At 44.3% G+C, this 27,744-nt stretch overlaps 1 protein-coding gene across 1 annotated transcript; it reads right to left on the bottom strand.

Annotated features, from left to right (window-relative positions):
- Window positions 1-3,856: 3,856 nt before the first annotated feature.
- LOC116938822 (P2X purinoceptor 4-like) lies at window positions 3,857-26,589 on the bottom strand. The gene is made up of 10 exons (XM_032946512.2): window positions 25,720-26,589; window positions 23,738-23,807; window positions 19,831-19,927; window positions 17,413-17,493; window positions 15,779-15,917; window positions 14,718-14,854; window positions 14,340-14,433; window positions 10,424-10,489; window positions 8,170-8,253; window positions 3,857-7,065 (listed from the first exon to the last, which is right to left on the bottom strand). Exons 1-10 carry the CDS (start codon window positions 25,768-25,770, stop codon window positions 7,036-7,038), a joined length of 849 nt encoding a protein of 282 aa, XP_032802403.2. The 5' UTR covers window positions 25,771-26,589; the 3' UTR covers window positions 3,857-7,035.
- Between the last annotated feature and the right edge of the window lie 1,155 nt (window positions 26,590-27,744).

Genomic DNA, 27,744 nt, shown 5'->3' with positions numbered 1-27,744 from the left:
AGGGGTCAAATACTTATTTCCCTCATTAAAATGCAAATCAATTAATAACATTTTTGACATGCGTTTTTCTGGATTTTTGTTGTTGTTATTCTGTCTCTCACTGTTCAAATAAACCTCCCATTAAAATTATAGACTGATCATTTCTTTGTCAGCGGGCAAACGTACAAAATCAGCAGGGGATCAAATACTTTTTTTCCCTCACTGTATGTCCTTTTACAATGACATTTTTCAATTGCATTTTTCAATTGTGTCTGTATTAATCTTGGGTGTTGGCAGCCATTCATCGTCATGTAATAATAATAAGATCCTCCCTCGTGTTTCCCTTCACCATTGTGCAGAGTAAGTGTTCATTCCTTCTCGACATTCTGCCAACTCGTTAAACGCAAGCCCCCCTCCCCCCCTTTTGTGGCATTCGCTAAAGTTGCGCATGTCTCTATTGCGCTGTCATTTTCTCCCTTCTTGCCGTCCACACTTTGGTCCTCGATGCCACGTTTTTTATCTGAGCCTTTGTAAGGAAACATTTGCTGCTGAGAAGAAACATCACGAAAATTAGCTGAAGGGAAGACAGAAAGATGCGCACAGCTTATTTTGAGTGGCCAACCACTGGAAATGTCCCCGTCCTTTCCCAATCGTTTTAATTAAAGACACAGAGAGGGGGGGAACGGTGACATACGTACAGGGAGACACAGAGAGGCAGCCACGTAGTCGCATACAGACGCTGACACGTAGAGAGACTTAGGCGCGCAGATGCACGTGGAGAGACACCGGGACAACGGCAGATACAAAGAGAGACTGATGTATGGACAGAAGACAGACATCTAGAGAGACACAACGAGAGGCAGACGCAAGTGACATAGAACGCAGCACGTTCGTCAATGACACCGCGGCATTAAATGAAACGTACTGTGTACAGCATAATAGAGGCGACGTTTTAGGCGATGGACCTTCTTCATAGCACCCAGAGCACAGTGGTCGGTGGGGCTGCGCTGCCGTGATTGACAGGTGCCCGGGCAGCGGTTTGAATTAATCGCCTTTGTGAACAGTGATTGCAGTGAATAATTATCAGAGTTGGATTCGAATATTGTTTTAATTATTTCAAGGGTCAGTAGCATTTATATTTCGAATATGGTATTTTTAATGACATTCGATTTCTGTTTTATTCAACGGTGGTGGTCGGGGTTTTCTTTTCTTCTCCAGCAGCGTTATTTTATCTGGCGGCGGTGTAACATCTCGTTCCATTATCGTTACTTCCACCTCACACATAGCCCTCATCAGGCGTCTTGGTGACGAGACATTCTTTGCGACGACTGTTTCATCTTCGTGAGGCTGGTGGCAAAATTGACGTTGCTGTGCATATATTATGTGCTCCACGGCAGATTTGTGAGGGGGTTTGTTATGCCACGGCGCTTCGAGATCCACGGCAGATTTGTGAGGGGTATTTATGCCATGGCGCTTCGAGATCTTTCACCTTCGTGTGCATCTGTGGAGGTTCCAAGTCAGCACATTACATAGCCCCACCCCGCTCCCCGCCCCCCCCCCCGGGCAATTACATCAAGTGAGCTGAATCGCTTCATTGTGGAACAAAAAAAAACCACTGCGTGTTCAAACGGCGTGCTCTGAAGAGACAGCTCAGAAACGTGGAACGTCGGGGCCAACAATTCCAACCACGTGCCACAAATGAGCATCAATCGTTCCTCGGTGTTTGTTACGCCCGCCTGGCTTCTCGTTACAATCGCGGAAGAAGGAGGAGAGAGGCAAATCGGGCCGGCTACGCCGGCAAAGAGTTTTCATTCGTGCAAAAGTGATTCGTTTATTTTATTACAGGTAAGTTTTTTTTTGGTTTTCAAATTCTGCGGACTCTATGTGGTTACAATGCATCGTGAGGACGACCCATGCCAAAGAGGTGCTCATTCAAAACATTTTGTGAAGTCCTTTAGTGAATCACTTTGCACCGTTGGTTCCTTTGCTGCAGTGCGCAACTTTGCCTTGCTGAAATGTCACATCTACAATAATTTTTTTGGGATTTTTTTTAAAATCAGGTTCTAGAGCAAGCCACGTTAACATGATGAGTATAATGATTTAATATACAGTATAATTTGTAAAAGTTGGATTAATACAACCAGAATGATTTCCTTATTTACGCGGTATATTAGGGCATCCAAAGCAACATATACAACAAAACCCCCTGACGTTTTCTGATTTCAGCGAATTGCCCTTCATATTGCACACGTGTCTAACCCAGTGTGACCTCTTTTATGGGACAAGCGTTCGTGCCCTCGCGCAAAGTGGCGTCACTCCTTTTCGCGAAACCCAGAGGGAGCAAGATGTTAAGCGAAATACATCTCAACCGAGATTAATTTTTGCTACCGATTAGGTGGGGGTAGAGCCCTATTACCATAGAAACGTCGAATTGGAGAATGTCATAGTTGGCTCCGCATCTCTCACAGTGCAGCACAGCTCGTTATACTGGTAGGAACGAAGTTGTAAACTGAGTGTACCAGCCTGCAATAGATTAATGTGTCCGTCCGTCCGTCCCCTTTCAATACTTTAACGAAGTGAAATCTCGTGCTGTTGGGGTGTAAAAATAAAATTGCGCAAAATTCCAATGTTCCTACCAGCCCACCCTGCAGGGACCTGTTATGCCTATGTCGTGACATCGGTGGATGTCAACAGGCTGTGGGCGCAGTACCGGCCCTAGAGGAGCCCGGTGTAAGCTGAATAACAGCGCTAGATGGCACCACGCCTTAAGTGCAGTGCCGACCCCTACAGGACGGGGTGTGTGGGTGCCGACCGAAGGATGAGGTTGCGTGAGGCCATGGCACTCTGGTTGACTCGGGAGGACACGTTACCTGGTAAGTTGGCAAAGGGGCCCCAAGAGGGGGCTGGGGGGGGGGGGGGGGGTCACGTGATTGAGACCCAGATCCTTCCCGAGGATTCTGGAAGGTGGGCGTGGCCAAGGGCGGAGCCAGCCACGCCACAGAGAATATAAGCCGGGTCCCGAGAGGGACCAGGGTTGTTGTTCATTCTGGAAGAAACCCTTCGATTACGTTCTCGATTCATTCAGTCTCCAACACGTGGACCCGTGCCGAAGTTGTTGGTCCCGATCCGTAGTAGCAGTAACGTGGTAACTAGTGTAGTTAGCCTGGTGGTCACCACCTGGCTAGCTACACCAGTCACGTGGTAACTAGTGTAGTTAGCATGGTGGTGACCACCATAGGTTGTTATTCTGTTAAGGGGAAGTTAGCCCGTGTGTTGGAACTGAATAAATGTGTTGCCTCCAAGTCTACATGTGCGATTCGGTTGAACCCATTACACCTACAACAGCGTTTTTCGCTCATCTCAGAGGGGGGCGAGGCACTTTCGCCGATAAGACATCAGTGGGAGGGGTCGCCACACATTTGAAACTATTGGGGTTTGGCAGCAACACGATGATGATGGGTGTGTTTTCACTTGTGTTTTTTTCAGGGGCCGCCCGTCCGAGGCCAAAGTAAAGGCCACCGGGGCCAGCCAGTGGCTCGCGGGCCTTGCAGCAATGAAGAACACTGGCCTACAACGTGATTCACTGGCAGCTTGTGCGCGGTGTTGACTGTACCAAGCCATCTGAGACAGGGTTCCCAACCTTGTTGGGGCCCGTGGACAAACATTGTCACTCCAATTTGTACCTGTTAATTATTTGGGTGTTTCGTTGTCTACGGTATGGTTGACTAATGACAGGAACCCAATGAAACCAGATTCGCTTGATATCGTCGCATTCAACGGAATGTTTGAACACACTCGTAAAACACACGCACACACGTGGACAGGACTTCAGTGCAAGCAAGTATTTTTTTATTGAAAACCAGAATACCTATCATGAATATGCAATATTGTTATGAAGGTAATTTGTATTAATAAAAAAAATCAATCAGGCAATGCTCTGAACGTCAAACTCAATCAACATTAAACAATCCAATATGAAGAGTCGTAAATGTATATGCGTGAATAAAAATAAATAAGGATTTGATCCCACAGACCCAAAGTAGTTTTGGCGAGATCGTGGGTTCAATCCTGACCCTGACGCCTGCTGTATACTAAATTTGGAGTTTGCGTTGTCTCTCTCCCCTTGGTGGCGTGGATTTTTCTCCGGGTCCTCCGCTTTCTCCCTCCATATTTATAATCGACATGCATCTCGAGTATTTGGCTGCTCTAAATTCCCACATAAGCAACTTCGTTGAGCTATCATTTGTGGCGAGGTGGCTTCTACAAAAAGAGCTATACAGCTCAGTGGGGCTTACCTGGTAAAATATATATTAAGTTTTAAGCACAATCGCGACATCTGTGAAGACTACTGGACATCTGTGAAAAAGAGCTTATCGGCTTCCTCCAGTGTCAATATTTCAATTCTGATCCTTCGTTCGCAGTCGATGAGCAGGGCCCTTCTCTTGCCTGTTAGGAGTCGGTGCACACGATGCCTCCTCCGGTGTGGCGCAGATCGACGTTTACAGCGCGATGCCCGCAGCGACGCGGCCACACGCCGGCGGCTGCAACTCGCGGCTTGACGAACGACGTTCCCTCGTCGCGACGATAACGCAGTCACGGGCCGTCAATGACAGCAGCAGCAGCGCTGACCTCTGACCCAAGGGTAGACGACACGCGATCTCTCCTTGTGGGTGCAGACAGCACGGCGCCCTCTCTCTCCGTCAGGTGATAGCCGGACATATCTATACATCTTCGGCGTGATGATAGTCCACACGTTTGTAGTTATAGCGGCACACGTTGGCTCGTGTTGATTACGGCTCGTGACTTGATTGGCAGAGGTCAGTGCAGGGGGAGATCCCTCCTCTTTGTGAATCCTCTCCTTGAGTCGCACTTATCCCGACTTATTCACCAATCACTGCACATCGTCAGATCCCCTTTAAAACAGCGCCACTGCCGTATTGTTTCATCTTCTCAATTCTTGAAGCTCCTCTATAGCTCAGTTTAACACGTAGGCTCTCGCGACCAATATCATCCATGATACAGGTTTTTTTGGGGGTTAGATGGCGTAAATATGAATGTCGCTAAACCCGCCACCACCCGACACAGCCAATTAGTAAGATTTGTCACCTAAACAGAACATGCCAATTCGTTACTAGTACAGCACACCGGTGTGTTGGAGAGCAAATCCACATTGCTTTTAACTTATTACAGCTGCGTTCCAGCTTCTCTACTTCTCTGTGGTGTCTCCCTTGTCGGAGGTGGATGGTGTTTGATTATTTTGACACAGCTGCGAAGCCATTCACTTCATGGTCGGCAAAGGCGGAGTCGTCTCATTCTCTGTGCCCAAGTCAGCTCTCAATGGTGTATTGTGTTGTGACTCCAAGGTCATATCTATTTTTTAAACGTTATGCAATCAAAGCAATCAATGCATTATTAAACTCAACTACTTTATACTCAACAACCGTGCAGTAAAAAAAAAATGGGTGTTTTGTCAAGAAATTTATACTTTATGCAGGAACCACCAGCGGTTTGTAGACCACAGGTTGGGAACCGCTGTTCTAACGTATGTGCCACAATGTGGTTAATAAGTGCTCACTATCAACAGTGGCGTTGCACACATACTGTATGTGCATGTAACTGCACGTGAGGATACGTGGTGATACGTTTATATGATGATGGCGATAGTAGTCATTGTAGTAGAGTGGTTATGATGATGTTTCAACCAAGGTGCCCCTAAATACGTGCGTGGTAGGGATGTGCTCCCGATTTTTAGATGAACCGTAAAAATCTGAAGTTCCAGCCAGAACTCTTTCTTGTTTCAGATTGGTCCGACTTTAGATTCATCCGAAGTCCACAGGTGACATCGCGAATGACATCGCTTTCACATTGTCGCCGCCAAAAGTAATGTTACATGGCATAGTCTGATGTCACTCATGTTAGCAAGACGACATTGTACATTAACACGTGACAATTATCTGAAACAAGATCCGAAATTGTCCTTTAAAAAAAAGTTTTAAAATCCAAAACTCACTCATAGTTGTGCGGGGCTGTGCTCTGGTGTTTCGGGGTATATGTACGCATAGTTTCATCAAGTGTATTTGTGGGCTGAGCAAGAAGAAATTTACCAGTGGTGGGACAAAACTGCCAGTTGCGCTATCTCCTTGTGCAGCCTCAACAGGGCCCTTATTCAACTGGATCAAGCAAGAGTAATGTTGTGGTGGAGTTTCTACTATGTTGTGGTGGAGCGGAAGTAGTGGGACGCCTAATTAATACTGAAGCCGGAACTAAGCACACCTCTTGGGAGCAAGACCAGCTCTGCTCATATCAAAAAGTAGTGTGCCTGTAGCATAAGTTGACCGTTGCCTTCCAACCACCATTGTGATTTAAACATGAGTTTCTGAAATAAAAGATACGCTTATAAGGTGTGCTTTTATCCATATCCCACTGGAGTGCCAAGTTTGCGCTGCTAATAATCACCTCAAAGGCATTTTGATGGCCAAGCCCTGAGCCCACTTTACCTAACTACCTACCTAGGTTCAGCTCCCTGTGCAGACTGAGCTGTGACAGAATGTTAATCCACACTGGCAGAAAGAAAGAGCCTCAATTCAGATATTGTGCTCCAGACATGTCAAGGCAGAGTCTTGTGACATTTTCAAATGTATTTGATTAAATCCTTAATCAAAATGGTCATAAATTCACAGATTGTTGGAAGATTACAGCTATCCTGGCTGCCATGAATGTTCAAAATTGAGATGTTGAATTCGGGTAGTACGTTATAGGACACGTGTGTTATAAAGCATACTATACGTATATATATAATTACATCCACAAAACAATAAACGTTACCTTGATTTATCCATTATAAACCCAACCCAAGGTTTCTCAAACTCGATTCCTCACTCGCCAACACGATCCGCGTGTCCATGTTAACAACTTTCACTTCAAATACAAATTAATTCACTGCATATTGCATTCGCCCAATCATAGATTTGTAGAATGATACCATAGTCCCTTTATAGATCCTGGAGAAACAGAGGCCAGCCTGCAAGGGCTGAGCCACCCGATATTCGCGTGCCTTCATTCTTCAATCCGCTCATAGCCATCAGTCTAAAACACACAGACAAAAACAAATGGTGAGAATGCTTCTGAAAGCGTGGTCAGTCACTTGTTTTGCTGATCATCATCATCATAAAAGTTTCCGTTTAACCCACTGTGAAAATAATTCTAATTTAAGGGAATCCTGGGGATGTACAAAGGGTTGGCTATGACCAAATCACCTGGCATGCATCTGGTCTTGCCACTTTCCAGAAGCTAAGCGAAGCTGAGCCTGGATAGTGTCTGGATAGTGCTTGGATGGGTGAACGCCACGCATGCCAGGTTGTCTAGGTGGAGTTATGCCACTTGGTGGTCATCAGGGGGTAGTACAGCATAACAATTTGAACTGTACTTCTATACGGTACTCTCACGTATGAGCTCCCCACCTTTGACCACGCGCTGACAAGCGCGTGGTCAAGTTTGGAGAGGTAGCAAGCACGCACGTGAATTTGTGTGGAATGTATCACCATGCCCTCTCAGCGTATCCCGCACAATCCATACCCCCAATGACGTGATGGTGGAAAGTGAGTTTCCACAGTAATGGCTTTGCTCTCACCCTTTCTCACTTGGGCCCATTCCGCATTGGTAGTGAGATAATTCAGAGAATGTTTTTTTTCAGCATCAATTGCAAAATGTGTAATGGGGGCAATCGTCTACAAACACAGCTGGCCATTCACCAAACAGTAGAGGAATGACAAAGTCTAGCCCTGCAGCTGTAAGAATCGTGAGCACAGAGCGAACATTAATATTGCTGATCATCATATCTAAATCTTTCGGGGCCTACAGGTAAGAGGAATAATAACAGATCATGGGGAATGGAAGTCATGGGCAATGCCATGTTATGCAAAATGAGGTCCATTCTACTGTGGTTCTTAATACTGAATGAGATGTAACCATGAATTTGATAGTGTGACAAAGTGCTAATCTCACAGTGAAACAGTCTACGGATGACCCAGCTTATCTCTCCAGGGTTAATAAATGGAGCATCGCTATGTGGTAAGTCAATAATTGTCATACAATTATTGGGACTGGCTCTACCCACTAATGTATGTGCAACACCCAAGGTAAGTTGCATCTCGTGGGTTAATTTAAAGCAAACTTTCGATTAATCAATACCCGCACATCTTCATACAGCTGTTCCCGATATATCCTTGACTTCCGACAGCAGAATAGCACGATTAAATCACAAATTACCCAGACCTACGGACAATGGGTGAGAAAACGTAACGTTACAGCGTGCAGGCGACAAAATGACCAGTCAAATTCTACTTGTAGTGCAGTGGTTCTCAGAGCGTGGTCCCCAGGACCGCCAGTGGTTTGCGACGGTCCTCCAGGTGGTCCCGCGGGGCTGTGATGCAAACGTAGCTTGATCCGGAAATATTAACGTTTATACCTTTTGTTTCAGTCGATAATTAATGTTTTACTCTTGATATTGTATTTAAAATGACGTTAGGTAAACTATCCTTATTAAACAACTCTAACCCTAAGATCTAAAAGCTCTGATTAAACAATAAACCTTACCGCTGCATACTCTTTGGTTCTTTCGGTAATGTCACGCAGGTAGAAAAATAAAACAAAATAAAAATAATATATCACGACGTTTTGATCGCAACACAAGCGGTCGTCCTCAGGTGGGGGGGGGGGGGGGGCATTGCACCTCGCTACACACATCCACATTGCTGACGGTAGAGGTTGACAAGAAAACGCAAATCAAGTCATGGCCCAAAATGGTTGATAACAAATTTTCCAATGATTGCTGAGTTTATAACCGTCGTCTCGGTTGCAATTGTGTCGTCTGTATATGTGGATGGCTTCGTGAACGAATCTTTGTTGATAGCCAGTCGGCTTGCAAAGTACCATCGTCTTAGAGAAATCAATTTCATGTGAGCCAGCCGCATTAAAGTAAAGATGAGCCACGGCACAAGTATTGGTCCTGCCGTGTTTCAGATCTGCCTTTTGTTCATGAACACGGTCCGAGACATGTCGTTTAGTTTCCCCAATGTAACTGCTGCCGCAGACACAGCTTAGTTTGTAGACGCCGGGATATTGCACGTCAGAAATCTTGCCCTTCACAGATGGGATCAGATCACGAATTTTATGTACTGTGTTAAACCGCACCTGGATCTTGTGTTTGTTCAAGATTTTGGAAATCTTTTTGGTTATCCCTGCTATGTAAGGCAAGGTGATGGTTTTGATTGGATCTTCAGTTGGCTCCTTCCTAACGGTTGGGGTGATGGCTTTGTGGATTGTGTAGTCAGAATATCCATTCGCCTTGAGAGCCTAGTGTATGTGTTTTAGTTCACTGATCAGGTGTTCATGGTCGGAGATACATTTAGCTCTATGGTGTAGCGTTTTGATGAGGGAATTCTTCTAGGATGGATGGTGGTGGGAATCAGGTTTTAGGTGGGCGTCAGTATGGGTTACTTCCCTGTAGACAGAATGGCTCAATGAGCCATCTGGTCTCTTCAATAAATCTTGATTTGAAGCTTTCGTGACTGCGGGAATCCATACTTTTTGGTTCTTTCGGTAAAGTCACGTAGGTGGACAAAATAATAGATTACGACGTTTTGATCGCCACACAAGCAATCGTCTTCAGGTGGGAGAGAGAAACAGGCTGCTGAAACAAGTACTTAAATATATAGAGAGCCGAGAGGGGGGAGAGGGGGGGGGGGGGTTGCCGCGTCGGGCAAGAGGGTGGGGGCTCGAGATTGCGACTAAGCGAGAGGGAAATCCAAAGATGGGAACCGAGATGGGGGGGAGGGAAGGGGGGGGGGTTGTGGTTGATGCGAGAGCTGCGAAAGCCGAGGAGGTGGCCATTTTTACTGAGAGAGATTAGCATGTCAATGTAAACGAACCAACTGTGCTAGTGAGACATCCAGCTCGCTAGAAAGCGAGCTGTTTCCTCCTCCCAGCTCTCTTCCCCCGCCCACTCACTTTGGAAACCCTTTTCAGCCGTTGCATTTGTAGGCTTGCCCCCTCTTTTCTCTCCACCTGATGAAGACCACTTGTGATGCGATCGAAACGTCGTGGGTGTTTTTCTCTTATTATTTTTTTTATTCTATCTTCGTGACTTTACCGAAAAAAAAACCAAGAACATGAATTCCTGCAGTCATTAAAGTTTTAACTCCAAGGAGCTTCTTTTCAGATGCACAGCGGTGCAGTGATTCACACAGCTTTGACAAAATCGGACATAACTGGGGATAGCAGCAAACATTATCATCATGAATAATCATCTTCACTATCGTTACACATTCTTTCCCTCTGTATGTCTTCACTCTTGTGACTTTCCTCTCTTTTATACTCCTGCATCCGGCTAAAATATATCAATACAGTTATTGTGACTTGCATTAGTGTTGACTGAAACACTCACCATCCCAAGCAAGCCTACCCCCGATCCCAAGCTGATGAGTGATCGGAATAGGCTTGCCTTGCCAGCCTTCATTAAACAGGGACAGAGAGCGCACAAGTCAAGATTTCATTCAGTCATCTGATGGTCCTTCATTCCATGCTACCTATCAAATAACAGATGTAAAAATCATGACAACGAATAAACGTATATATTAAATATTTACCAGTTAAGGCCCACTGAGCTATATAGCTCTTTTTCAGAAGCAACCTGGCCACAAATGATAGTGCAACGAAGTGGGCTTGTCATATGGAAATTTATAGCAGCCAAATACTCTAAATACATTTTTTAAATGTGGAGGGAAAACTGGAGGATGAGGATAAAAATCGGCGACCACGGGGAGAACATTCAAACTCCAAATACATAGGTGTCAGGATTGAATCCACGACCTCCTGTGTACCGGGTGAGGTTGTTAACACCTTGCCATCGTGACAATAAGCATTTGAGAAACCCTTGTTCTTTATCATCTTTGGCCATGTCGCATACTTGGAAGAATGCACCTCTGGTAATAAAAGTCGACCTTTCGTATGGCAGGGGAGGTTGGGAGCAACAGTTTGCATCGATGTCCTAGTTAAATGTTAAGGTCGTTCAACCGATCCAAGGCAGAAGTAGATGCTGTATGGATTGCAACAATACCACCAGAGAGTGCATGGATGACGCACTTGTCGGTGATGTGTTCGATTGCTTGGGTTTTACCACAGTCGCAGTTTGGCGGTTCTTTTATTTTCCATTAATAGAACATGTATGTCATCTGCTGTGCTGCGTCAGAGCGCGGTTCAGTCTGGTCCACAGCCGTCGTGAGAGAGAGAGACTCCTGGTACTTCCATGGTCGGGTCCTCAACTCTATTTTTGTTTGCCACGTCTGTGGCCACCCCCCATTCAGACCATCAAGTACCGGTGTCTTTATATTTGGCTACCAGATCAGAGGCAAGTATTCAGAAAGGCTTACTGGAATTCACCTAGGGCGTGGGGGTTCCTTTATGTATTGGTGGAGCGAAGTTTTCCACTATCTTCTTGCACTTCCGGATCGTCATGTCATCATGTCGGATTTTGGCTGGAGCGATGTTCACCAGCACAGGAAGCCACGGGAGTGGAGTTGGACTTCAGGGTGCCACTGATGATACGAAGTGTAATGTTGATTTTTGACGTCGACGAGGTTTTCGTGAGGCTGACATTCCACACTGGAGTATCGCACTCCTCTGTAGAGTGCACCAACTTACGGCTGTCGCTTCCCCACGTTCCCGCGAGTTTCAGGATAATTTCCCCTCATGCTCATGCTCTAGGTACAGCGGGTGGTAGTTGTGTAAAAGTGGTGTTCCATAGAAGTTGACAATTAATGTTTTCGTGGGTTTCCTGTTTCTCAGGTGTAAGACAGAAATTATGCGTTTGGGAGTGTTTGGCTTTAGGCGCCAATTCTTGAAGTATGCTTCAAAAGTCTTCATCTTTTTCGAGAACTTTTGCAGTCTCTTCTATTGTCCGGGGTCGGGTTGCCAGTGCGATGTTTTCCACATACGTTAACTTATGGGAGGATGTCGCCGAAATGTCGATGGTATAGAGATTGAACGGCACTGGGGCTAGAACAGATCCCTGCGGGAGTCCGTTATTAAATCTTTGTGGACTGCTGGCAGCCCCACCAAGATGGACGGTGAACCATCGGTCACTCAGCATTTTGGTGATGAGTCTGATAGTCGGGCAGCAAGGCACGGCTGTTACATGCTTCAGCAGGAGAACCTTCCACCATGTAGTATCATATGCTGAGGAGAGTTCAATGAATCCTGGTCGTGTTGTGAAATGGCGTTCAAAACCGGCTTCGATGTAACTTGCTAAAGCTAGGACCTGGCCACAGTAATTTTAGCCAGTTTGACACCCATCTTGTTCCTTAGAAACGATCTTGTCAAGCGAAGGCTTCAGCCTTTGGAGCAGGAACTGCTCCATTAGCTTGCAGCAGATGCTGAGGAAGGAGATAGAGTGGTAGCTTTTGGCCTGCAATCCGTCCTTGCTGGGTTTAAGAATGACTGCTCTTAGCCACTTTCCACCCCTTTGTTACCACACCTGAGGAGTGGATATCAGTAAGGAAGGTGGCAAGCCATTTTCTTGCACGTGATTACAAGTTTTTGATGAATTCTGGGTAAATATCATCGAGGCCTGTGGCTTCACTGGTTTTCATCTGGGGAATACCAGCATCTTTCTCAATTGGGAAAGGACTGGAGAAAGCAGAGGTTTGTTGGCAGAGGTCAAGAGTGCGGTAGAGTTATTTGTAAACTCGCCGTATTATGTTTTAATTGATCGGTGCTCGTGAGTTGCTGATTAACTGTCCAGCAATGTCAGGGCTGACTTGTGGAGATTTGTAGGTTGGCATGGCTGCTGCTTCCAGCATCTTTAAGAGGCTCCAGGCTTTACGGCTCAATTTTAAAGTCAAGTGTCTCTACTGTTTCACACCAACTTTGTCTTATTACGAAGTTCGGCAATCCAAGCAAGGCTTTTGCAGTTTACTGCTTCTGATTGGCATTGAATTGCCAAAAGAGTTGTTCACTTTCTTGAGACCAATAAAACCTAAATACTTTTCTGAAACCTTGGCCTTGATAAGGACAGTGAAGCCGCTCTTAGTTTGGCTGGCGTAGAGGGATCATTCCAAAAGATTTCTCCATGGCCGTGGTGTAACTCAGCCATACAGCCATTCTCAGGTTCCAGCATGGTTTTGGTGCAGAGTGGATCATTGAGATTTTACGGCAGATATGGATCAATACAGACCGAATTTGAAGTCGTCAGTGATGGTCGCTGTTGACGGCAAAGGTACCATTATGATTCCGAGATACAAAGCATCGATCAGGCGTGTAGCATTCTTTTCAGCGTGCTGACTTGAATGTGCCCCGATCTTTTGCATCCGAGAGCAGGTGCTGATCTTCTACTGCTGCTCATGATGTCAGCTGCTCACCTGCTTTATCATTGGCGCTGTAGCCCCACAAGGCGCGATGGCTATTGAAGTTGCCAACATGAATGGTTCGGAGTGACTTTAGCGGTGGTAGCGACGGACACGAATATTCAACACCTGGAGACGTGTAGACTGACCACAGTTATGCCAGTGATCTTGATGGCAATGTAGTGGGGCGAGTTGGTGGGTATGACCTGGGTCAGATCCTTCAAGACCATGTTTCAGATGGTGGCTTGCAGAAATGACGGTGTATTCACTTATCTTCGAGCGGGGGCACTCTCTGGAAGAAACCCAGACGGGTTTCTTCCAGCACGAGGACGTTGGTGTCTTGAATCCTGAGAATCTTCGCGATATAATCGCATTTCGCACTTAAGAGGCCCTCAATGCTCAGCTGCATGATTCTCAGCGACGGGCTGACATTCACACTACTTTGGCCCTGTGAAGGACCTTTTGTGGGGTATTCTGCCACCAATTTGATGACATTCGTTTTGCTTTCTGCACACAGCATGAAATACCGCGAGCTGGTTGTCATCTTCTCTCCCAAGCTCAACATTGAGATCATGTCAGGCAGATGTCCCTCACTGACCTGTTAAGAGATCTCATGCACACATTTGCCTATCATGGATCCATAAAATTTCCAATGACTCCATGTCTGTTACATCTCATATGATACGATAGGATGGCAAAATGAGCAATGCTCAAATTCCTTTATTTTCTCTCCCAGTAATATTATAATTTCAGATGCTGCTATGTTGTCATTGTTAGCACACTGGACTTGCAATCTAGAGGTCACCAATGGGTGTATTCCTGGTAGGACTGAGAAGCAAGTGCTGCCATGCCCCCTGCTAGGTCGCAAGTGACACATGGACATCGATGGGGCAGTGTAAAATAGCCTATAGGTTCAACAGCCTCAGCCCCAGGGGTTCCCATTTGTTGTTTACCACTCACCTGTCCAATCACTTCCACCATAAAGCGAATGCCATATGCCTTCACCAACGTCCTGGTCTCTATTCCTTTTGCGTCTTTGTAGTACTTAGGAAACCTATACAGAGTCGATGTACAGTATTTTATTTTAATTGAATGTACAACAATTGATTCACATCAACATTTTCCAACTTGCAACCTGCATGGTAGATGAAAAATGTGTGGGAGACAAGAAGTGACTAAGATGTGTATCGGAGATGTATGCAGTAACGATGTATGAGAGATTAACAGGAGACGTGGAAATTAGACAGGAATGCCTATACATTAGACATCTGAGATTAGGAACAGGGGATATATCAAGGAGCTGGAGGTGAGAGCTAGAGGGTGTAAGGATGGCAGCACCTGAAGTTGTAACCAGGTGAAATAGTTTTGTTCCGATTCTCTTTGTCAAGACGTCGGAATTTGTAATTTGGTTTGCAGGCTTGCTCATTCAAATCCAAGTTGCAGTTCCACTCGATCATGATGCTAAATACTCCACCCTGTCTCTCACACGACACACGGCACATGACCTTAGTATATCAGTATGATGAAATTGATGTAACAGATGTAAATCAATTAATAAAGAAGAATTAGCTTTACCCTTTCCGGCAATAATACAGGAGGTATTAAGATGGTCAACCACCAAATAGACACCTATTGCAAGGCATAAAGTCTACATTAATCACACATACTTCTGGTAAAATATAAAAACAAACATCCTTTCATAATGTATGCATTTTTTTCCTAATTAGCCTACTGCCTGCTTCATGGCCTTGTCTCACCACCAGTGTTAGACCAAAGAATGCCAAAGGCGAGCAGCACAAAGGCAATGCAAATATCAAAACATTAATAACTCGATAAAGTCATGTAGAAGGGAAACAATAAAATAAAATGAAAATATAAAACAATAAAATTCTCACGACGTTTCGTTTGCAACACAAGCAATCATCATTAGGTTGTGGTTTTATTATTTTATTGTTTCCCTTCTACGTGAGTTTACCGAAAGAACCAAGAATATGAATCCCTGCAGTCACGAAAGCTTTAAATAAAACATTAATAACTCGAGTTCAGTAGTTATATCTACAGGACCCATAGGTATATAGTTTTATGGTTTTGAAAGGAGTTCTTATTTAAATATCTCACCTCTGTTGTATATTACAGAGCGTAACATTTTTTTTACTTTCCTTTTATGGAAAAATATACCAATTGTGCCAATGTCTCATATCAAACAAATCCACTTGGAGGATGAAGGCCATTGCATTATACAATGCATCATGACCCAAAATGTGATTAATGTGTGCAGTCTGACATGCAAATAAGGTACGAAATTTTACTCTGACATGAAAGTAATCTGCTGATTAATTTAAGCCACCGGCATGTGGCCATGCTCACATTTGCGCTTCTGCAAGATATTAACATTTCACCTCAATAGCCAACTCTTTGAAGTCTTCCCCAGCTTCTGACACAATGTCCCCAAGTATGAAGATGGGGCACTCTGGGTCACTCTGTCGGTGGTAGCGGCACGACTTGAGGTAGCTTGCGTTGCTTCCCAGTATGTTATGCCTGCGTGTTGTAAATACAAACCGATTATGAGTCTGTGAGGTCCAAAGCCTGCATACTCTGTTGTTATTGTACTATGACAATGTTTGTTTGTTCATTCAAGAAAGCCCTGCTGAGTCTCAAGATTTTTCTTGCAGGAAGGTTTGTGCAGGACGAGGCGATGTTAAAGTTGATGATCGAAAATAACCGGCGTGCAGTTATCAAGCTGCCTCCAACATTATGCGGCAGTCCAGGGCCGATCTGGCAAAACCGCTCCAAAGGCTAGAACGAGTCGGCACCATGCGCGTGACAATAAAAGTATCCATGCTTGATTTCAGTGTCAAAATATTACATGCAGTACATGATGCACTCCGTACAATAATGTAAACAATGAAAATACTGCACGTGTATACATTTTTCATGACAAAGAACTGCAGTATTTAAAACAGAAATTACACAATGCAGTTCGAGATTCGCCAGAGCACCGGCCGAAAGTCTGCATCAGCGATCGTCAAACACATCAAGTTGTTGAAACAAGAGCATAGTTTGTACATCACAACATGTAGAGACTTCGAGATTGGAGTGGTAAGTATGGTACAGTAAAATGTTACAGTAGGATATTTATTTTTGTCTTTGCTTATTTACGCCAATTTCATACAGGAAACGAATTAAAAACACTAAAAAAACACATACACAACACCTAAAACATGTTGTAGAAGAATGTGCAAAAATAAGCTATTTTAAATAATGATTAGTGATTATCTGGCATTTTTTAGAATCCGGCGCCCCCTTGTGAATATGCAGAAGTGGGAGAGTTCTGCCAGCTTCCAATTCCATGGTTAACTGGATGGAGGGGTCTTGCGAGCTGAGACGATTAAGAAATTCGTTAAGTGTATTTTTTGCCGTGTGGCCAGACCACCAATGAGTCATCCAACTATCTAAACCAAGCAGAGGGTTTGTGTGCTTTAAGCAGCTGCTTTTGTTTCAAAATCTTCCATGTACAAATTCGTTATCACAGGAGACAAAGGACAGCCCATTTCTGCTCCTTTCTAATCGCCCCCCTGTTCGCTCAAGGGCTCACAAGTGACGTCATGACATCTACCCCTCTATTTAAGGAACAAAACAGGAGTACTTCTCCACAAATCTGGCTGTCGCATGATTAAGCTAGTTGTACTGACAAAAAGTCGTACTCAGTTTGTGAATGTTGTGGCTTTGCTCTCCAACATACCGGTGTGCTGTACTCGTCACGAATTAGCATGTTCTGTTTATGTGGCAAACCTTACTAGTTGTCTCTGTCGGGTGGTGGCGGGTTTAACGACACATTTATATATTTACGCGATCTAACCCAAAAAAACCTGTACGATGGATGATATTGGTCGCGAAAGCCTAAGTGTTGAACAGTAATATTTCATTTTGAAAAGGAACCCATCAATCATGTCAACGCATCACATTGATTTAAAAGGAGAGTCTGCGTATACAGTACATGTAAGTACAAGGCTCATCCTGGGCAAGCACTTACTTGAAGAAGTTGAACTTGTTAAACTGAATGTTGTTTTTTATCAGAACAGTGAAATTCTCCACAGCAATCATCTTTGCAGGTCTGTTTGACACAAAACACAAATGCGTCTGAGATGGGTGGAAAACGGGATAAATGCGGTCATGATGGAAAATATCACCGAACAACGCCTCTGCAATTGGGAAACGCCGGGCCGGAGGCGAGAGAATATTGTAAAAGTTGCTCTACACGTTAGAATATCTCATCATAAATTAACAACGGCATATATGAATGTAATGGTGGAGATGCGGTGAATGAAATAGATGAGAGCAAGCGATGGGGACAAATCTGTGATGCGTCAATTTGGTGAAAAGCGACATTGATGACAGTAAATGATGATGAATGGACTGAATGAATGGGCAATGAGCGATAGCCATATACAGTAATGAGAATATGAAGAGGGAACAGTAACAGTGGCAGATATGAGGGGGAGATTAAGGAGTCCTGGGGTGAGCTTGAGAACAATCAGTGAGTTTTGAGTGAGGAGCGTAAACTGGTGAGCGAAGGTGACCGTTTAATGTGGAGTGGGAAGATTGTTCCAGTGAAGGGGGGGCGAGAAAAGAGAAAAAGAGTGACAGTGTGGATTGAGCGCAAGGAGGAGGAGGAGGAACAGAGAGAGAGAGAGAGACAGCCAAGACTTTGAACGTAGAAAGCGAGAAGGCACGTAGAAAGATACAAAGCCTGGCAAGATATGGTGGTGCAAGACCATGAAGAGATTTGTAGACCATGGTCAGATGATGCTTATATGTGATGTATCAGCCATGCCAGTGGGAAGGACTCGTATGACCAACAAAAGGACCCTTGACCACCACTGATTTAATAAGCGGTGTGTATTCATTCGGTATACCCTGCAAAGACTGCGAATCAGAATCGGAAGTGTATTCCCCACTGAGTATAAAGCCCATTGAACTAAGAAGCTCTTCTTCAAAGGCGACTCGGCCGGCAGACAAAATCAGAGCATTCCACGATGATAGATGGGGTTTTTTTTTTCAAAAAAAGAAACAAGATACGCAGGAGAAACACGACGCAGATTATAGGACTGATAATTATACGAAACGTGGTTACTCAACCCACACATAACAAACATTAACTCTTGCCATTCCTGCACATCAGGTTATACAGAACCGCTCTGTAGATGTTGAAAGGGTACAAATTTCTACGCAGAACCTCCAAGTTAAAATGGACGGCGTGCCGCTGAAGAGACTGTGTTTTTATAGCTCCTGATGTTTGTCGTAATTAAATGGAGTGCTTTTTTCCATGGGACCCTTTTTGTCAGTATCAGGGTGATGGAAACTTCATCAATATGCTAAATTCCTCTGTTGATATGTAAACTCCTTTGTCAAGGTGCTCTCCTCCTCCCTCCCAGTTTAAAATACGCTGCCAAGCTTAGCAGTGTTCATTAGGACGCTGTCTTTCCGACAGCTCTGTTCTTCACCTGAGGACGGCTGTTTGCGTTGTGGTCGAAACGTCGTGAGAATTTTATTTTATTATGTTTTATTTTTATTATTTTATTCTTTCCCTTTTACGTGACTTTACCGAAAGAACCAAGAATATGATTTTACCAGTTAAGGCTCACTGAGCTATATAGCTCTTTTTCAGAAGTGAACTGGTCACAAATGATAGCTCAACGAAGAGGCTTATGTGGAAATTTTTAACAGCCAAATACTCTCAACATGTGTTTCTAAAAGTGTAGGAAAAAAACGGGAGAACTTGGAGAAAAATCCACACGACCATGGGGAGAATATGAAAACTCCAAATATGCAGGTGAGGGAGTTAACATCTCACCACCGCAAAATTAACAGACAACTGTACTGTACATAATAAAGGTATTTGGGTTAGATCGCGTTATTCATAAATGTGTCGTAACCCTCCACCACCCGACATGGCCAAACAGTAAAAAATGTGTCACGTTTACAAAGGACAAATAGTTCACTACTTTAGCCCACCGGTGTGTTGAAGAGTGAATCAACATCATTTAAAATTTGAGTACGACGTTTCGCTGGTAATTACATCCAGCATCATCGGGCAATTCGCCAGAATGGTAAAGCCCTTGCTTGCTCCCGGTCTTAAATAGAGCAGCAGGGTGACGTCATCATTTAACTCATTTCAGGTGCAGTGATTTGAGGCGGAGGTTGGGGGGGTATTGTACCTAAAGGGTCCATTACACAAAATATAATTCATTCTCCTTTTAAGGCCATAGTGTTATTGACGAATGTGTTATTTTTTTATTCGTACAGTAATTATAGATAATAACAGTCCTTCTACAAATACGATACTGCCTTTAATTCGAACTTTTGACACTTCATAAGTACATTTATGAACGCGCTATTTTTATCGCTCAGGTTTACCACTATTGTAAAAACGATGAAGTCAACAACTTACTTGGGTGGATTGGAGTCTTTTGGCAAAGGGCACCATGCATTCACCTCACAGGACTTGGTTGTGTTGTTAATTGGAACACAGAGGCCTGTGAAGACACCTGAAAGGATGGGAAGATTGGTAAGTCGGTGACTGAAAACGAGCAAATACAGTATTCATAATTGCGTTATATTAATAGCTGACATCTTGGGCAGCTCTTCAAATGTCCATTTTGCAAAATTGAAAAACTTCAAGCCTTCAATGGAATTCAATTCAAGTACACATTCAAGTACGCAGATGCCAGAAATCAACGATAACGTCAACTGTGGTCTATCTACTGCTGGATGAAGACCTGCACCTCGTCTTCGCCATACCTTCATGGCACTGCAATGGCCCCAATCCATCTCGTTCCTGCACATAAGCTCGTCAACCCCTACGTTGGTCGTTCTCTTGGACTTTGCTCACTCCTCTTGGCGTCCATTTCCATCACCTTTCCTGTCCATCGGCCATCAACCCTTCTTGTGAAATCCTGCTCAAGCCCACTCTCGTTAACAGTCAATGTGATGTTTGTAGTTTGGTATGCTGGGAATAAACCGTATATACTGACAAGCACTCATAAACGCTCATCACTTCTCACCGATATGGCAAAACGAATAACATGTGTTATGAAACGCAAGTACTCTACAGTATTATTGACGATATGCATATAGTGGAAGTCACTGCAAACGGTGTCCTGGTGTTTTTTTTTATTTACATATTTTTGGTAACGTGGGGGAAGGCCCATTGAGCTAGCAAGCTCTTTTTCAAGGTCCTCCAATGAGCAGGGTTGGCTACGTATGGTGTTAAAAAAGTTCAACATACATTATTACAAGCGGCGTTAAAGCGAAGACATGTACAAAATCAAAATCGTGTAAACGCATTCGGCAGCAACAGTTGAAGTGAGCGAGTCATCACGATGCATTGAAGTGAAAACAATTATGGTGTCCTACATGATATGCTCGTGAACATGGACTCAATTGTATTATACATTCAGTAGTCTTTGAATCGAGATGTTCAATGCAGTTTTGCAAATATCGCTCACAGGAGGGGCTGGAGTGTAGAGCACGCTTGAGGTAAAGTCTGCTAATTCTGATAATCATGAAACGATCAAAGCTGTTGGGGTTGCTGAATGTATAAGTTGTATTCGTAGCAACCATCAGTGTTTGACAACCTTCCAAGTCGCAAATTAGGAATCGCATTCACATCTGTGGTCGTGGTGGACCGAGAGCAAGGACTTCAGATTTGTGAGTGATGGTCTGGTATCAACATTGATCGAGGTGACCAGATCGTTTTGACAGTTTTTCAAATTCATGTCGGTATTTTGACCCATCATTCCACCAAAAATCAGGCCGATAAATGGCGATTCAGGCGTGATAGATTGTGATAAAAAAGTGCCCATTTTTTACACGCTTTCTATTAACTCACTCTGTTGTATCCTCAAATCTTGTAACTCAATTTTAACCCACTTCCCAATGTGGCATCGACTGCAAACTTGGTATACGTATGTTATACTGATGATAATACTATATTCTATCATGAAAAATACAAATACATATTTTTTAAACAATTTTTTTAAATATTTTATGTTTCGGCTTGGGTCTAATTGTCCACGCTCAGCTGACGTTGGCTGTAAATCACCATGGTCCCTTACGTTATGGCAAGCTTTGGGGCCACTTCCTGGAGTTGTGGAGTTCTTCCACTACTAGTAGGGTACATTTCTTTAAAGCGTGTTTTAAAAAAAAGTTTTTTAAAAATATTACTTATGTAATTGTGGAACACGCAAAGGTGGCTGAGTTTTGATTTAAAGCTTTCTTGGTTCTTTCGGTAAAGTCACATTGTTTTTCCCTTCTACGTGACTTTACCGAAAGAACCAAGAATATAAGGTGCAGGAACATCCGGGTTCAGTCCATGTTGGACGTCCCTGTGGAAGAGATATGTGGATAACACTTTCGTCATTTGGCAGCATTGAACCAATTTCTAGACCACATCAACTCCATACACCCATCCATCAAATTCACCATGGAAGTGGAAAAGGATGGTAAGCTACCATTCTTGGATGTTCTGTTTGAGAGGAGGCCCAATGGCTCTTTGGGACATTCTGTTTACAAGAAGGCCACCCACACAGATTCCTACCTGAAGCCTGATTCCCACCATAATCCGGCACAAAATAATTCCCTCATCAAAACACTATACCATAGGGACCACTGCATCTCTGACCAACACCACCTGGCCAGTGAATTAGAACATGTACATCTGGCCCTCAAGATGAACGGATACTCGGACCGTGCTATCCGCCAAGCTGTTTCCCCTACCGTGCAGAAACAACCCCCTGAGACTCTGATCAAAATCATTACGTTGCCATACATAGCAGGCGTTACCAAAAAGATTTCCAAAATTCTAAACAAACACAAGATCCAGGTCCGATTCAGTACAGTACACAAAATCCGTGATCTGATCCCATCCGTAAAGGATGTCATTCCTGACTTACAGTACCCTGGTGTCTACAAACTGAGTTGCACCTGTGGTAATTATTATATTGGGGAAACGAAACGACACATTTCTGACCGCATTCGCGAGCACAAGTCAGATTTGAAACAGATACACAAACATAGACATAACTTCAACCGAGAGGATGGATGCAGATTGAGCAATCATTGGAAGGATGTAATTAACCAAGTTAAACTTCCCAGTTTCTTACTCCCAGCTTTACACACTGCCATCACTACGAAATTTGACTCCAAGCCCGGCTTATTCCCATTACTTGGAAATTTGCCGCACGTTGCTTCGAACGTGCAAACTTTAGCTTTCACAGCTCTAATTTACACCCCCCCCCCCCCCCACAGTAAAACGAAGGATGTCTTTAATCGGCTTAGCTTGGCGTTCTTATTTACTTTGCATCACAAAGCGTTAGTGAACTCCAGCTGCTATCCTCCCAGCCCACACCCCGCCCCCACACTCACCATGGCCCCTCCCCCCTCCTCCCCCCCCCCCGCAACTATACAATCCCTCGTCACAGCCATCTCTGAGATACACACTTAAGCTGTTGTGCTTTCTCTGCGTTGTCCCCACCTGAAGAAGGACGCTCGTGTTGCGCCCGAAACGTCGTGATTTAATTTAGTTTTGTTTCTTTTCAATTCATTTGATTTTATCGTTTACCTACTTGACTTTACCTAAAAAAAAACAAAGAGTATGACTTTTCTAAATTAATCATTTATCACCAGGGGTGACACCAGAGACATTTCCATATTCCTTTGATGTTTGCACAGATACCAGGTGTTAAACACAGCATATGGCTCAACATATAAACCTCTTTCTGTTAGACGCAGGCAGAGGCAAAGGCATCGACCACACATACTTGTGGCAAAGCATGCAAACAAGCATGCTCTGATAATGCATGCCTTGTCTGTGAAACTGATTGGACTCCACCAGAGACAGACTTTTGTATGGACTTGTCTCACCAGTGGTGTTAGACCAGCGAACGGCAAAAGGCGAACAGGACAACGCAAGTCCTGTATCAGAACACCAATAGCTCGGGTCGAGCAGTTATATCTATGGGACCTTTTTATGATTATCCAAAATGGTTAAAAATAATATTTGACCCTTTCTGGCAATAAAACAGGTGTGAAGATATTATCAGAGCATTGTGTTTGCATGCTTTTGCACATGTAGTGAATGCAGGCTTGACGCCTTGCAAAAAGGTGTGAACATCTTAACACCTGCTTTATTGCCAGAAGGGTGAAACCTATTCTTATTTTTCATCATTTTGGATACTGGCAAAAAAAAAATCCCATCGATAAGACATGAAGATATTATCATGTTGTACTTTTGAGATAATGGAGCTCTGGCAGCGTTAAAGGGAATTCCCACAAACCCACAGCACAACGTACTGTACCTTCTCCCTCTGGGTCCGTGACGCCAGCCCTGCAGTCGGTATCCGAGCTACATGGAGCTACGTCGGGATCCTAAATGTGGGGGGGGGGGGGGACGACACAGCAGGATAAAGAGAGAAGCCACTGCACTGCTGCGTCAACAGAAATAAACGTGAAGTAGGAGACGTCAATTGTCTTAGGTCACGTACAACCAAGAGGAGGGTCAAGTTTATTTTGTTCAACCAGGTGAGAACTCAAGACACTAATGTGGTCTCATTTGCCATTGACCTGCGGCATCAGGCTGCCGGTACGTGGTGAGGATTACTATGTACAGTCTTATTTATCCTCATCATCATCGCCGTCCTCATGTGTATGTGGAGGCTCCATTGTGCTTTCTAAAGAGGTTTTGAGTACCAAAGTCCTCGATACGTTTTCAGGATGGTCCTGCGGAAATGTCACAGAAGGGTCGATCAATGATATGCATAGTCCAATGCAGTCATTTGCAGGTAATAGTTTATTTTTTACTAATGCGAATTTATATTTATAGAGCGCCTTCAACTCAATGACCTACTTTGCCGAATGACATGACTGGATCTTTGATATTCTTGGTTCTTTTGGTAAAGTCACGTAGAAGGGAAACAATAAAATAAAAATATATAAAACAATTAAATTGTTTTAAAATTATAAAACAATTAAATTATAAAACAATTTATTTGTTTTATATTTTTATTATTTTATTGTTTTCCTTCTATGTGACTTTACCGAAAGATTCCAAGAATATGAATCCTGCACTGTGAATATGAATCCCTGCACTGTGAAGCAGACGGCACGTGGTGTTTTCATTGTTATTAAACCTGCAGGATTAATCAGGGCGGCCTCTGGATTAAAACCGCGAACCTCTGCAATAAGCGGTGAAGGTGTTGCCGCTGGGCCGTGCCACCACCCCAAATGAGAGGTGGCTGAGTGTCTCAGGGATCGGAGCACTCAGCTGACCTCTCTGATCCTTCACATCTAGGCAAGGCACCGATAATATAACAAAACTGGGCTCTCAAGGTGAGGTGTTTTCTGGTTGCCAAATGAATACATTCTACGGTCGCACTCATTGCACACAGTGCTCTCCACGAATGAACCACAACACCTTGCTGATCTCGTCAAGGAGCTTAATCCATCATCCAAACTCCAGTCATCTTGGCAGCGGCTGTTGGCTAACCATTGAACGAAGACGGCCACCGCATCGTGCACTTTCAGATGCGCTTCTGCGGCCGTCTGGAACGCTCTTCCTTCCGATATTAGGAAGCCACTGGAGCTATGCACTTTTAAATCTAGATTGAAAACTACTTTTTGTGTTAAGTTTATCCTTCCCCCGCACCTCCAATTAGCACGGTTGTCTACGTACGGCGCGAAATAGGTTAAAAATACATACATTCAATTACGTTTGTGGTTTCAGCCTGCTCGCCAAAAAAAATGACGTGTTTTAATTTAATATGAAAACAATTGCAGCTCTGAAAATTATATCTCAATTTCATTGCCATGCGAGAGTGCAGAAGACAAGTGTGCATAAGAGGTCACTTGAAGGGATCACATAAAGAAGCAAGGCAGCCAATGATTGTGCATGCCTGTAATCCAGCACTGCAGAGCCGAGGGTTGGCGAATCACACAAATGTCAGACTCATGGCCATTGAAGTTCATATCCTGGCCAGGAGTGAGGCAAACGTGGACTAACGTCTGCCCCTCGTGTGTGCGTGGGTTTTCTGACACATGTACAATAAACACAACAAAATCAATCGGCTAAACAGCATTTATGCGCCTCCGTGTTCGCAGATGGCGCAGCGCTGCGAAATTGAAGTTGCACAAATTACACTTAGGAAAAAAAGTTACGTCTGCGTTACACTGCAATTCAGCGCAACAAGATGATGTTGCATTCAAATGACAGTGAAGGGCAAGCTACTGGTCAAGTACGCTGTAAAGCACGTGTTCCTGTCAGTGTTTTGATGGAGTGTCTCACCTCTGCGCAGGCCCCCTGCTTCTGGTTTGGGGTCTCAATAAAATTTGTCATCACAAAAAACGAGTTGGGCTCCTGCAGGATGAAGGGATTAGGTAAGAGTGTGGATACAGGTAGTTTCGTAATTTGTTTGTGTGGAGGTAAGTGTTGTAGAACATGTATACATTATGCTTCATCTGCATCTTCTGTTTAATTTTATAAGCATACAGTGAAGGAAAAAAGTATTTGATCTCCTGCTGATTTTGTACGTTTGCCCACTGACAAAGAAGTGATCAGTCTATAATTTTAATGGTAGGTTTATTTGAACAGTGAGAGACAGAATAACAACAAAAAATCCAGAAAAACGCATGTCAAAAATGTTATAAATTTATTTGCATTTTCATTAGGGAAATAAGTATTTGATCCCTCTGCAAAACATGACTTAGTACTTGGTGGCAAAACCCTTGTTGGCAATCACAGAGGTCAGACGTTTCTTGTAGTTGGCCACCAGGTTTGCACACATCTCAGGAGGGATTTTGTCCCACTCCTCTTTGCAGATCTTCTCCAAGTCATTAAGGTTTCAAGGCTGACGTTTGGCAACTCGAACCTTCAGCTCCCTCCACAGATTTTCTATGGGATTAAGGTCTGGAGACTGGCTAGGCCACTCCAGGACCGTAATGCGCTTCTTCTTGAGCAACTCCTTTGTTGCCTTGGCCGTGTGTTTTGGGTCATTGTCATGCTGGAATACCCATCCACGACCCATTTTCAATGCCCTGGCTGAGGAAAGGAGGTTCTCACCCAATATTTGACGGTACATGGCCCCGTCCATCGTCCCTTTGATGCGGTGAAGTTGTCCTGTCCCCTTAGCAGAACAACACCCTCAAAGCATAAGGTTTCCACCTCCATGTTTGACGGTGGGGATGGTGTTCTTGGGGTCATAGGCAGCATTCCTCCTTCTCCAAACACGGCGAGTTGAGTTGATGCCAAAGAACTACATTTTGGTCCCATCTGACCACAACACTTTCACCCAGTTGTCCTCTGAATCATTCAGATGTTCATTGGCAAACTTCAGACGGGCATGTATATGTGCTTTCTTGAGCAAGGGGACCTTGCGGGCGCTGCAGGATTTCAGTCCTTCACGGCGTAGTGTGTTACCAATTGTTTTCTTGGTGACTATGGTCCCAGCTGCCATGAGATCATTGACAAGATCCTCCCGTGTAGTACTGGGCTGATTCCTTACCGTTCTCATGATCATTGCAACTCCACGAAGTGAGATCTTGCATGGAGCCCCAGGCCGAGGGAGATTGACAGTTCTTTTGTGTTTCTTCCATTTGCGAATAATCGCACCAACTGTTGTCACCTTCTCACCAAGCTGCTTGGCAATGGTCTTGTAGCCCATTCCAGCCTTGTGTAGGTCTACATTTTTGTCCCTGACATCCTTGGAGAGCTATTTGGTCTTGGCCATGGTGGAGAGTTTGGAATCTGATTGATTGCTTCTGTGGACAGGTGTCTTTTATACAGGTGTAGTGGAGTAAACGATACACATAGGAATTGGCCACATACAGTACATACAGACATACAAGGAGAGTGGGTCACATGAGGTCGAACAGGTGGTCGAGTCACGGGTGGCGTAAACAACCCGAAGTAATTAAAGGAGTCGTGGCACGAGGGCCGTGATTGGTCGAGAGGCTGTTAGTGTTACGTGGCGGCGTCTGGAAGTCTGACCGTTGGACAGGTGCGAGCTGGCGGGAAAATGCCAGCGAGCCACGTGGCAATTAATTAAGGCTAATTGGAAAGGGGATAAAACGCTAGGTGATTTGAACGGGGAGTTGGAGTTGTTGTGGGGCAGTTGTTGGCGAGAGGTGGAGAGATACGAAGAGGACAGCTGGCAATGTTAGGGAAGAATAGATAGAGAGCCGAACCCAAAGGACAGTAAATAGCGATAGGGAGAGTTAGCGTTAGCGGAGAGGTAGTTGCGGAGGAGATAGGTACAGGGAGAGTTACAGATAGAGTCACTCTGTGTGCGGAGATAGATAGAGTCACTGTGTG

Source organism: Petromyzon marinus, chromosome 4, assembly GCF_048934315.1.
Source record: "Petromyzon marinus isolate PM22_M1 ecotype Great Lakes invasive population chromosome 4, UKy_Petmar_22M1.pri1.0, whole genome shotgun sequence".
Taxonomy (NCBI): domain Eukaryota; kingdom Metazoa; phylum Chordata; class Hyperoartia; order Petromyzontiformes; family Petromyzontidae; genus Petromyzon; species Petromyzon marinus.
The sequence above is the reverse complement of the archived record's forward strand: the minus strand, read 5'-3'. Positions and strand labels throughout refer to the sequence as shown.

Excerpts from the sequence above, each read along its gene's own strand:
- LOC116938822 (XM_032946512.2), bottom strand. The coding sequence starts at position 25,770 with ATGACAAATTTTATTGAGACCCCAAACCAGAAGCAGGGGGCCTGCGCA. Across the intron at positions 23,808-25,719 it reads AGCAGGGGGCCTGCGCAGAG|GATCCCGACGTAGCTCCATG; the intron begins GTGAGACACTCC and ends CCCCACATTTAG. Across the intron at positions 7,066-8,169 it reads AGCTGTATGAAGATGTGCGG|ACTGATGGCTATGAGCGGAT; the intron begins GTATTGATTAAT and ends TGTGTGTTTTAG.